At 48.2% G+C, this 12,500-nt stretch overlaps 1 protein-coding gene across 2 annotated transcripts in view; it reads left to right on the forward strand.

Moving 5' to 3' along the window:
• Positions 1–12,500, forward strand: part of LOC134022578 (pro-neuregulin-3, membrane-bound isoform) — a 165,079-nt gene that overhangs the window by 86,228 nt on the left and 66,351 nt on the right. For both annotated transcript variants that reach the window (XM_062464210.1, XM_062464211.1), the window contains exon 2: positions 5,469–5,598. In XM_062464210.1, the coding sequence (XP_062320194.1) occupies positions 5,469–5,598 (130 nt within the window). The remainder of the gene's footprint in view (positions 1–5,468; positions 5,599–12,500) is intronic.

Here is a 12,500-nt window from a genome sequence, read left to right on the forward strand (position 1 = left end):
ATTGGACGTTTGACAATAAATGGGGTTACTGATCTGTCTTCATTTTGATAGACGTATCTAGATGATGATTGGGCGAATAGTAACATTACAAGTCTCTCTCTCTCTCTTTTCCCTCTTCCTTCCTTTCTTCCTATCTGTGGCATGATTAGGAGCCCAGAGCCATTGATGCTGCGGAGTGAAGACAATTGAGCCTGTCCCAAAAGTAATAACTTCCTCTTGAAGCCTAATTAAGAAACTCACACTCTGTTTCGTGGGAGGGGGGGGTGGCGGAGAAAACTGGCGAATCGATTTTGAAATTCTGTATGGTGTGTTTGTTTGAGTGTGTGTGGGGTGGATGAGTGTGTGTGTGTGGGGGGGGGTGACAGAAAGGGTGATATTGGAGATAGAAAGAGAGAGAGAGAGAGAGATATGGAGAAATGGGGGCAGAGGAAGAATGGGGGAGGGAGACACAGACAGTTCAAACAGAGGCCTGTTACACTCATACCAAACTGGTCAAACGTGAAAGTTATTCCCACAGAACCAGGCATACTGTAGTCTTTCAGACTCCAGTCAGCTTGCACACTCACCTTGAAATCTTCCCCTGTGAAGTTGAGGCTGAATCCTTTATGTCTGCGTCACTGGCTTTCATTGGGAAGCTTTGAATGTGAAATGTTTTTTTTTTCTTTCTGTTATTGTAAAGTAGACTAGACTATTCCATCCATAACGTTTTAACAGCACTTGCACGGACACACGCACACATCTTAACGATTCTCATCGATTTCCTTTACGTCATCAAAAACCTATTCTCACGGAACAATAACCTACTCTCTAATCTACTCTCACTCTGTCTCCACCTCCTTTTCCACCCCTCTTCTGCTAGCTCTCTATTTCCTTCTTCATATCGTCCCTGTCGTTCTCCTCCTTCTCCCTTGCCTCCCTCTCTTCCTCTCCACCCCCTCCCTTTCTCCATCCTCTCACCGTCGTCGCCGTCGACCGGACTCAACGCGGCATGTGAGAGATGTGTTTGCCCCTGACGCGTGGCTGGGCGTGTCGCCCTACGGCCCAGGGGGCACCAGGGAGCACCAGAGGACCAGACTGGAGAAGCCGTGTGATAACATCCAGAGTTAAACTCTCACCCGTCCTGGATCCACGGAGCGCCGAGGCAACCCGTGTGTGACGGAGCGGCTAGATAGCAGAACTCACGCCCGGCATAGATATAGTGGCATTAGCAGACAGGCTGGCCGATGAACACTGGCCTATGCGCACTTGATGTGTGGTACTGAACGGCACAGAGGGAGAGGGTGTGGGTTAGGGGCTCTGGACCGGGGCGTGAGGTGCAGCAGACGCTACGAGGTGTGTGCTGAAAATGCGAGAAAGCTCCGAGGCACTCTTTTCAAACGAGTCAAATGACTTGATTGTCGCAGCATGGTCGTGTTGAATCTCAAAACAAACTGGCGTGTTTTTGGCATCAAGCCTTCGTCAGGGGGGGCAACCAGATTTGAAGGAACGCCTCGTCCTTTTCCACTGGAATCCCACCAATAGGAATCTTCTACTTGGACCTGGTGTTTTGGCCTAGAGATGGTGTAGACATACATGAACAGTACACACACTCCGAGCTGAGAGATGTGTGCTGAGTGGCAGTCTACAGAGAGGGTTTGTCAGCTCATTATCACTCGCTAATGGTACCATTTTGATGCTAACATATCTTTGCATACTGTATTTGTGTGGGTAGTTCATCATAACGAATGGTGTACACAATACATACAGTGAACTACATATAGGGGGGCTTAATGTATCGCCTGTCTAAGTATGATTTATTCTGCGTTGCTGTGCTGCTGAAGGAAGATATGCCTGTTCACACATATCCTCATCATGTTCGTACACAAGCCTCTGCAATGCAGTAAACCAGGGTTTTGCATGACTGCTTTGGTTTGTAAACACACACAAACGCACACCCACACACTCCCACACGTATGCACAATCCCACTCAAACATAGCCTTTGGGCAATCTAAAGCCAGGTACACTTGGTCAGCGCGGTGCCACAGCGCGGTGCCATATTCCCAAAATCCTGTTCACCCCCTGCCCTCTCCTCTCTCTTTTCCCTCTCTCTTTCTTGTTTTTCATCGACCAGCTTTACCAGGCAGCCAAGCTAACATTGATCTGAATATAGAGTGCTCAGGAAGTGTGCAGGTTGAAAAGGAGAGAGACAGAGACAGAGAGAGAGAGGAGAGAGAGAGAGAGAGAGAGAGAGAGAGAGAGAGAGAGAGAGAGAGAGAGAGAGAGAGAGAGAGAGAGAGAGAGAGAGAGAGAGAGAGAGAGAGAGAGAGAGAGAGAGAGAGAGAGAGAGAGAGAGAGGAGAGAGAGAGAGAGAGAGAGAGAGAGAGAGAGAGAGAGAGAGAGAGAGAGAGAGAGAGAGAGAGAGAGAGAGAGAGAGAGAGAGAGAAACAGCAGGATGGGTGGAAGGATGGAGCTTTCAGCAGGATGGTGGAAGGTTGGCTGGTGTCTTTACAGGAGCATGTGGGCAGTCATGCCATGGATAGACCCCGCCTCCACTGCATGCAGAAGCAGCTCTCTGTTGCCTTTGGTTTCTACATTATGACAGGACAGGAAAGTGATTACTGAAGTACAGAGATAGGCTTTAAGGAGGTACTTCAATGTTTTTAGCAGACCTCACTGTTGTGCCTGTTTGTGTGTGTGTCTTTGTGTGTGTGTGTGTGTGTGCCCCATGTTTTTTCCCCACTCTTCTGAAGAAAGAAAATTGGCCTTGTTTGATTCCTGAAAACAAATTCCTGCTTTTAGCGTTTAATTTGTCCATCTGTGGCACTTCCTCAAACACACAGACACACACAAGATGTGATGGGAGCGGCTGAATGGGGAATAGTGGACGAGAATGGCTGTAGGGTGGACACACACACACACACACATAAACATACACACACACACAGACACACATATACACACTCACACACATGCACACACCTGCTTAGAGCTACCCATTGTGACCTGCCCATTGTCCCCAAGGAGATTGGAGTTGTATTGTTGCCTCTCAGGAAACAGCAGAGGGACACTTCCTGCTTGGAAGGGTAGGTGGCATGCCCTTCCTTTAGAAGCAGGAAATTGCCAGTGACCCCTGTCAGGGTGACTGCAGGGATGTTGTGGTGTGTTGTGGGCTTCATGGGGACTGGGGAAGTAATAATACAAAAAGAAAGAGAAAACAAGTCCATTAAAAGTTATTGGGAAAGCCAATTATTCGTTTTTAAACTCGAAACACTGTTTTGAGACTATCTAGCTAATGGCATCATGCAAGGTATACAAAGGGATTGTGTTGTCTAAGGTGCACAGCAGGGCCAAGGAGAAGCGAGGGGGTTGAACAGGGAACACATCAGCTGTGTTTGTTCCGACCCAGCACAACCAAGGACCCTCACCCTAACTACAACAACAGCTATACTACCCACACAGAAGTGCATCCTCCCTAATGATGCAAGGTCTACAAATGGGCCAGAGAGGGCAATTACTGTAAATACTTTTCACTAAGAAAGCCTTTCAGAAAGACGGAGAATGGCTTTGTTTAACGTACCGTGTGTGAGTAATTTCCGCTACAGTCCTTGCAACGTGTTGTCTCGCTAATGCATTCTGACGCCTGGATGGAACTTTGATGTCTGGCGTACTTGTGGATACCACAACGACCACCGCTCCCTGTTCCAAACACTAAGTGTCACGCCACAGGAAACCCTCTGTCAGTTTAGATTTCTTCTCGTTCTCCCTGTCCTCCTTCTGTGTCGTGCTGGATGTCGTTCGTGGTGCGATCGATGGCCGACGACCTTCGCTATCAGTCAGCCTGCAAGGCACTCTGGGGGAACGGCACTACAGAAGGACGCCATTACCGGCTTGCCCGCGGGAACTTCATCCCTTAACCTCCTATAACACCACCATGCACAACACCAGCACACCAGAGAGAAGAGGAGAGGGAGGGAGGGAGATAAGGACATAGACAGGGGGAGAAAGAGAGGGAAAGGCAGAGAGAAAGAGACATAGAGTGAGATTTGTGGAGAGAAACGAAGAAAGACATGGAGAGAGATGTAGAGAGAGATGTAGGGAGTGAGACAGAGAGAGAGAGAAAGATAGCGATATAAAGAGAGTTGGTCCTGGGAGAGGTGGCCCAGAAAGTAAAGGTCTGTTTCTCACCTGAGGAGACACAACGTTGTTAATAGTCTCTAACAGCTCCCGGACTCTGTGTAAACAGCCCAGTGTCACAGAGGAGGTGTGCAGCCACCGTCGTGTGTGCAGAGACTCCCTTCTGAGATGTGTTGCGTGCTGTCCTTGAAACGTGGGAATGTCCTCTGATAGGAGACTGTCAGGATAGGCTTTAGCCTGTACTGTAATACCGAATTAAACACACACACACACACTTATATGCGGCTCACCTCGATTCTCCTCAGTGGTTCCCACAACACACACGCCAATCCTCACACAAACATCCTGCGGGTTCTCATATGCAATCCAGAAGCATGGTTTGGATGACCTCAGGCATCTGGCCTGATTATCGTTGTTTTCAACTTCATTAGCTGCAACATCGCCTCAGTTCAGCTCCACATCTCTAAGTCAACTGTTCCCCCTCATGTTACCTGGCCCGACTCCCTCACCACTCTCACTGACTCTCTGACTACAATAGGACAATTATTAGTTAGCATACGTTAAGTGCTCATTCTGGGTTTTTCATCTGAGTGGCAAGCATTCTGAGCCAAGACATCCGACCGCCATCCTTGGGTTCATACTGCAAACGTTCAACTTTGGAAGTGAACTCTCATTGCTCTAGTGTGCGTCATCACAGGAGTGCGTCACTAAACCAGGCCACATCTGCAAAGTTGACTTCCTCCCCCACAGACCTTTTGGAGGCAACGCTAGTCCTGGAGATATTAATCACCCTCAGAGAGACAGGGGAGTCAAGTTACCCAAACTGTTGTGTACCTCTCTGACGATATTAATCACAGCCAGACAGATTATTACCCATCCCTCATTCATCTTCCAGTTGGTGACGTAGCACCGACTAAACAAACACAGAGGCGGCTGTATTAGCCTCAACACAGAGTACGACAGCTCATTCTCGTTCGCCCATAATGGAACCTTGAGGAGAGAGTAATAGCCTGTTGGGAGATGACATGCAGTTCCACACGCAGAACCAGGAACTGAGGACAGGGAGTGTCTATGGGGCTCGGGTTGTGATGTCAGCCTGGTTTTCATCGGGGGAAACGTTTCGGAGTTTTTATACGTGTGTGACTGACCATGGATGCACTGTAATTTGTTGACATGTACATTCTAGGCAAGGTGATGTTGATGACTGTTTTGAAACACGGTCGTGGGCGTAGTTGATGCGTTTGGTGCAAATCGCTGATCCCGTTTCCTTGTGCTGGTTGCTTTTTATCGTGCTCTAATTAACGTCTCTTTCCCCCCCTCCCCTCTCCTCCCCCCCCGCCCCCCCCCCTTGCAGCGGCTCCCACCGCCCCCCCTCTGCGCTCGGAGCACTTCAAGCCGTGCCACGAGAGGGACCTGGCGTACTGCCTGAACGACGGAGAATGCTTCGTCATCGAGACTCTGAGCGGCCCTCACAAGCACTGCAGGTAAGCTCCGATCCGCGGCCCATCCTCACGGCCGGGCCTGCCGCCCCATCCTGCACCGCAAGGCCCACGTGCTGTCCAGGTCCGTCCTGGCCTGCCAGCAGACACGGCTGTGCTTCCTGAAATAAACGGGGTGAAGATTACCTCGACGGTTTTTTGGCCTTGAGACTAATTTCTCAAGACTTGAGTATTTGTTTTACAGGTCTCCGGGAGAGCTGTAGCTTAAACGCCTTCCTGTGGCGCCATGCAGGTTCACATGCCTCGACAGCTAGGGTCCTTCTCTGGTCCAATTCCTAGTGACAGCCCGCTGCAGCTTTGTGTCTGAGCTACCCAGGTGATGGTGATCAGTCCCAACATCTCCATATAGTCGGGGCTTGAAACCAGAATCTTCCGGGCCTCCAGCGGTTGGAGTGCACAGCTATGCCTGAGCTACTGCACTGTGCTGTACTGAGCTTAACTCAGCAACCTGGCGCAGATGATGGATGTAAAATAGCAGGCTTCTCCCGAGTTACCCACCCTTGTGTTACCCAAGGAGCACATCAATGAATAAGTAAATAATCGGAACGGATGAGCCAAAAAAAAATAGGGGCCGATCGTCTCCATTTGAACAGAGGTAATTGAGGGAGCTGTGTTAGTCGTCCTACTTATTAGACTGCAGCTCGGAGGCACTTAGCCCTCTCAAAACGCTGGGCGCCTCCTAATTAAGTCCCAGAACAAACTCCTTCCAAAATATAACCGGAGGACTTCCACGCTGCCCCGCTTTACAAAGCGCCTGTTATGTTGCCGCTGAGCTCTCCTGAGAGGCCCGGGTCACTTTGTGGCTCCAGCTCAGAGCCAACTGGGTCTGGATAAACCCTGTCACACACAGGACTGGGGACAGTGCAGAATCCAGCACAGACGCACAAAACACGGAAGTCAGTGTGAGAGAACATGCCACACGTTAAGGCACTGAGTCCGCACGGACACGTCAGGCTTTCACCGTGTCGGGTTGCCATGGATCCTCGAGGGAAGCTACAGAACACAGGAGACTCTCTGTAGAGGGAGAAGAGAGGAAGAACAGGTGTGGGAGGATGGCTGGGTTGGCTGGGTGGGAGTGTGTCTGTGTGTGTGTGCGTGTGTGTGCGTGTGTGTGTTAGGAGGAAAGGGGGGGGGGCTTCTCCTTTCCTCCTCCTGTTGCTATGCCAACGCTGTCTGCAAGTACTGGATGGGAGTGTGTGAAGGCTACATGAGGTTTGGCGAGAGGGCTGTTTTGGCCTTGAACATACTGACTGGCTGTTAGAGAGAGCGAGGACATGAAAATAGGTGTAAAACACTTGTCTCCTTCTTGAGCTTTGTGTTGATCAGGAACAGATTCATGCATTAGGGGTTTGACGTTTTTCGCAAAGCGACTTTGCGGATTGTTCTCCCTCTCTGGCATGTATGTAGATCTACATTACTGGGATTCAGTATTTACATTTACATTTAGTCATTTAGCAGACGCTCTTATCCAGAGCGACTTACAGTAAGTACAGGGACATTCCCCCCGAGGCAAGTAGGGTGAAGTGCCTTGCCCAAGGACACAACGTCAGTTGGCATGACCGGGAATCGAACTGGCAACCTTTGGATTACTAGCCCGATTTCCTCACCGCTCAGCCACCTGACTCCCCTATTAGTAGTATTATTAGATCTATACCTAGATGTAGTGTGCCTCAATCAAAACTCTGATTCTTGATACTGATACTTCCTGCTATGAGCCTGGGGGCATTTACTATTGGCTGGGTGGTTGATATCAGACATAATAATGATCATGTATTTCTTTAGTTGTTTTTATCCAAAGCAACGTACGATGCGAGCGGGGTTTGAACCTGCAAACTTTTGATGTGCTCTCACATGCTCTAACCACTGAGCTTGACCCACCCCCATGATTGATAGTCCACATTCTTGCCATGGATACTTTGTAGCAGGTAGATAAATGTGTTGTTATTGAGGTACACCTCACTTTACGAGGAAGTGAATGCTGCGATGGAGAAGAAAAAAGTAATCAAAATTGTTTTCTATTGACCTTTTGAAAAACTGAATTTGTTCTCATCAACAATGAATGATAAATTTCACAAGAAAGCCTAGGATCGATAGGAATCTAATTCAATTTTGTGTTTACACAAAATGTAGACAGATCAACTTTGCCAAAGTGTGATCAATTCTTTCATTAACTGGGGAAAAATTGATACCGTTGTTGGGTGTAGCGGCCCTCCGAATGCACCATGTACTGTTCATCTGCAGATGAACCTTCACCTAATGATTTTCCTCTGGAATCATAACCCATGCATCAGCCTCCTGTCCATCCCAGCCATAAAAAGAGCTGAAAATGTCTCCCGGTCCTCCGTTTATGATTGTTACCATACAATGCTTCTGTTTATCCAACCAGAGGGGATGTTCTCAGAGTGAGTCATGAACAACAGTCCTCTCGGGATAGAAACAAGGAGATCACAAGGCTTAAGGCAACGTAGCAGCCTATCACATCAACCGTGTTCATCTAACCACTAAATGAGTTGGCTTGCTGAGAAAACGTTGTCTCTGTAAAGAGAACGGGCATGTTGGCCCAGGACCACGACGCTATGACCATGCTTGAGTCTTCGCTCAACGTTTGATTTTCGGGGGGATCTGAATGTAATCATGTTTCCCAATGAAAATGCATGTCGTTGATTCAAATGTATTTATAGGAACTTTTAACCTGCACCATGTTTGGACTGCCCTCTGTACCTCTTAATCCTTTTTTTAATCTTTCTACCTTTGGTGTTTTGTGGAGTAAGTGTGCTTGAATAACGCAACACATGCACACAGTCTGGCCATACATCCAGGACTGGAAAGCACTGTCATGTTTATTTAGACTATCTTTAGGGGGCCGGAGCAATTTGATTTCTGTGTTTTCCACTGGAAGGGCTGACTTCTAGTTAGTGACACGCTAAGCCTCGCCCCTGCCGAGGTGGAAAAGCAACAGAAAGGCAATCCCATGTGTCAGTCTGCAGCAGTGCAGGTTGGAAAGAGGAACTGATATCCAGGCAAAGCCCCTGCCATTGTTACTAAGGCTGGGGGCTTGGAAGCTGACACACACACAACCCTGTCCCCAGTGCGGGCCCATGTGGAGAGGGGCTGGTCTTACCTGAATACATGAACCAGCTGCAGTGTGCTTTGTTCTTGCTGTAGGATCATGGAGAATATACATGGGTGTACGACAACTTGAGTTTTTCTCGATACAAGTACACAACAGAAGGATGTTAAATGTATATTGTGATGGCATCTGGGTCATTTCTTTGCCCTCGTTCAACCCTGGTATTGGAGTGTTCAGGGAGGATGAGACCAGACCACATTGTATGTTGCCACCCTGCACTCGCTGTTGCTATAGACACGAAAACAAATTAGATTCCCATTTTCCTTTCTGCCTCCTCATCCTATGGCCCATTTCCATGTGGATTTCCCCTTGGACTGCCCAAGATTTCCCCCACCGCAGCTTACCTCAAGTAAATGTCAGCCACACGGAGAAGTGTATTAGGTGTATTGTTTTGGACATGCGGGGATTACCTGTAGTCAACCTTGACATTAGAAGCCCAGGGGATGGGCGTGTGTTTGTGATGTTGGCCAGATTGAACGCATTGCACATGTATATGTGGTCGTGGTTGTTTCAAAACGTGTGCAGATCAAATATATTTATGGATTAAATAGCAATTCGAGCCCATGTTCTTACACGTATTCTCCAACAAAACTTTTTTAAATAATCTACCCTCTCTATGTCTTTGTCTCACCTCTCTCTCTGTCTCGATCGCTCTCTACCTGAGTGTGAAATTGATTGCGTATCAGTGGGGGTTTGCCCAAGCTCTCATGGACAGTAATGAAGACTGTGGATGCAGACGCAGGCTGTCGATGTGACAAAGAAAATCGGACAGATGTGAGTGTAAATATAGCAGCCAGTCAGTGAAGGCGCTGTAGATTGCTTCCTGTAGATGACTTCCTGTAGATGACTTCCTGTAGATGGCTTCCTGTAGAAGGATTCCTGTAGATGACTTCCTGTAGATGACTTCCTGTAGATGGCTTCCTGTAGATGACTTCTTGTAGATGGCTTCCTGTAGATGACTTCCTGTAGATAACTTCCTGTAGATGACTTCCTGTAGATGACTTCTTCCTCCCAGTGTTTGAGCACGACAACCAACAACCAGCCTTCCATCATGCCCCGACCCCTATTTAGATAGAGAGCTATCTGTATACTGTACAGTATATAACTGTTTATAACTGTACAGTCCAATACACTCAACATGTGTGTTGGTGTGTGTGTGCTATATTTGGGCTTGGTTACACAGAGCTTAGAGACTAACAGAGACACCCAGTAACTAGTGTTGGTACGATGGGAGAAAGAGATCAAACACACCTCTCCCACACACACACACACACACACACACACACACACACACACACAGACCCCCTCCCCACTCGTCCAGTCCACCCAGGGTAATGATTTTACCTGATTAGCTGAGATTAAGGTCCGTGTGTATCTCCAGTCCTGGCCCAGTTCATGGCTGAAGATTCTGTCAGAACGCAATTTCCCCACCTCTTCAAGTTCCAATTGATTAGTGTTGACTCCATTGTTACTTGTAATTAATATGATTTAACAAGATAATTGCACAATTGCATTAGCTCACAAGGTTTGATAAATAGCAAGGCATTTCCAATTAAAACAGCCATAGCCGAGCCGCGTAGCGTCCCATTTATTTACTGATGAGCATCACTGCGGTTCTGAAAGCCAAGTCTTTTGTATTTGTGAGTGCTCTCTATCTAATTAGTGGACCGGGCATAATGGAAGGCTGTGTATTGGTTCTCATGCTCAAATATTAGGAGAGGACAGGCGTAGGAGTGTCCTTGATTGGGACGTTATCTGCACTGTTTGGGACGCTGTAGTGCATTCAACATGTCTGTAAACATATCTTTGGAGGCATGGCCTGGCATGTTGTATGTTGATCAGTAGCAGGGTGGAGGCTGTGTGGAGGCTGTGTGGAGGCTGGGTGGAGGCAGGGTGGAGGCAGGGTGGAGGCTGGGTGGAGGCAGGGTGGAGGCTGGGTGGAGGCAGGGTGGAGGCAGGGTGGAGGCTGGGTGGAGGCAGGGTGGAGGCAGGGTGGAGGCAGGGTGGAGGCTGGGTGGAGGCTGGGTGGAGGCAGGGTGGAGGCTGGGTGGAGGCAGGGTGGAGGCTGGGTGTAGGCTGTGCACTGAAGGACTGCTTCCAGTAGTTATCCCCCCGTTACTGTCCATGTCCTGATAAACAGCCTGCCTGCTGCCGTCTATGACGAAAGGGATGTGGGAAGGAGAGGAAGAGAGGAGGGGTTAAGGGATGTGGGAAGGAGAATGTGTGCGTGTGTGTGTGCTTGTGCATGTGTGCGTGTTTGTGTGTGCGTGTGTGTTTGTGTGTGTGTTTGTGTGTATTTGTGTGTGTGTGTGTGTGTGAAGATTCTTTGCATGCACTCTTTCACACCAACACACACATTTAGAGAACAATTATGTAGGATAGGTGTGATGATGAAGGTGGAAATAAAGACTGTGAGAGAGTGAGAGGCCGAGAGTGAGAGGCCGAGAGAGAGAGAGAGAGAGAGAGAGAGAGAGAGAGAGAGAGAGAGAGAGAGAGAGAGATAGAGAGAGAGAGAGAGAGAGAGAGAGAGAGAGAGAGAGAGAGAGAGAGAGAGAGAGAGAGAGAGAGAGAGAGAGAGAGAGAGAGAGAGAGAGAGAGAGAGAGAGAGAGAGAGAGAGAGAGAGAGAGAGAGAGAGAGAGAAGGGAACACAACTCTGTGCTGTTTCTAATCAAGGCATCCCTTTCAAGTCTGTAGGTTTGATGTGGTAATGACATGCAAATGAACTTCCTTTTGCCAAAACTCTTATTGAGTTTGTGTAGCCCCTTTGCAAGACAGAGTGCTTTACTATAAACAAACACAATTGAAAGAAAAGAAATAGGTGTGTTGGAAAGATTCCGGGCAAACTTCCACCGACCACAAAGACCTCTTATTTCACATTAAACTTCAAGAATTGCTATCCCTGAAGAAATAGAGGTGCAATAGTACAAGGATGAGAAAAGAGATTCCCAGAGGGAAAAAAGAAGCGACAGGTCGTGAAATATTAAGTAACTTGTGTGAGTCCCAGAATCCTGGTTGGTACCTTGGAGCCATGCGTAGATTCATGTGCTCTCTCTGAGCGCCATCACTTAGCCATGACACCCCCACCATTACCTTGGGGTTAGACATGGCTCTCTCCTAGCTTCTCTATCTGTCTGTCTGCCTGTCTCAATTTTGTACTTCTTACATACAGTACTTTTCACTTTCATACAGTATGTCTTGTCTCTTTTACTTGTATTTCTACCTTGTCACGTTTCAGCTTTGTTACTTGTATGTCTTCAGCTTCAAACCTGATTGAACACCAATGTGTTATCATTTTGGTCCCTAAGAAGTTCCTTAAGTAACAGTTCCAGTTAGTAACAAGTAAAGTGAGCTTTGTGTGAGTTCACGTGAGGGATGGAGAGAGGCAAGGTGAGAGAGCGAGAGGAAGAGAGAGAGCGAAATAGACAGGGAGAGGAAGAGGGAGACAGAAGGAGAGAGACACAGAGAAACAGAGAGGAAGAAGAGAAAGAAATGGCTGTACTGAAGTGAGAGAGGGAGAGGAAGAGGAGGAGGAGGAGGAGGAGGAGGAGGAGGAGGAGGAGGAGGAGGAGGAGGAGGAGAGACGTCTGTCCCCCTAGTGGAGGGCATGAGGAATGACGTGGTCTGGGATTCGGATGAATGCATGAAGAGCCTCAGTGTCGGGTCACCCACACTCTTTTTGCACCTTGTCTCCAGCCTTTTAACAGTCACACATTACCGCAGACCATGGTGTTGGACAAGACAAGGCCCCAGCCCCTG

The sequence above is a fragment of the Osmerus eperlanus genome, chromosome 6 (assembly GCF_963692335.1).
Source record: "Osmerus eperlanus chromosome 6, fOsmEpe2.1, whole genome shotgun sequence".
Classification (NCBI taxonomy): Eukaryota; Metazoa; Chordata; class Actinopteri; order Osmeriformes; family Osmeridae; genus Osmerus; species Osmerus eperlanus.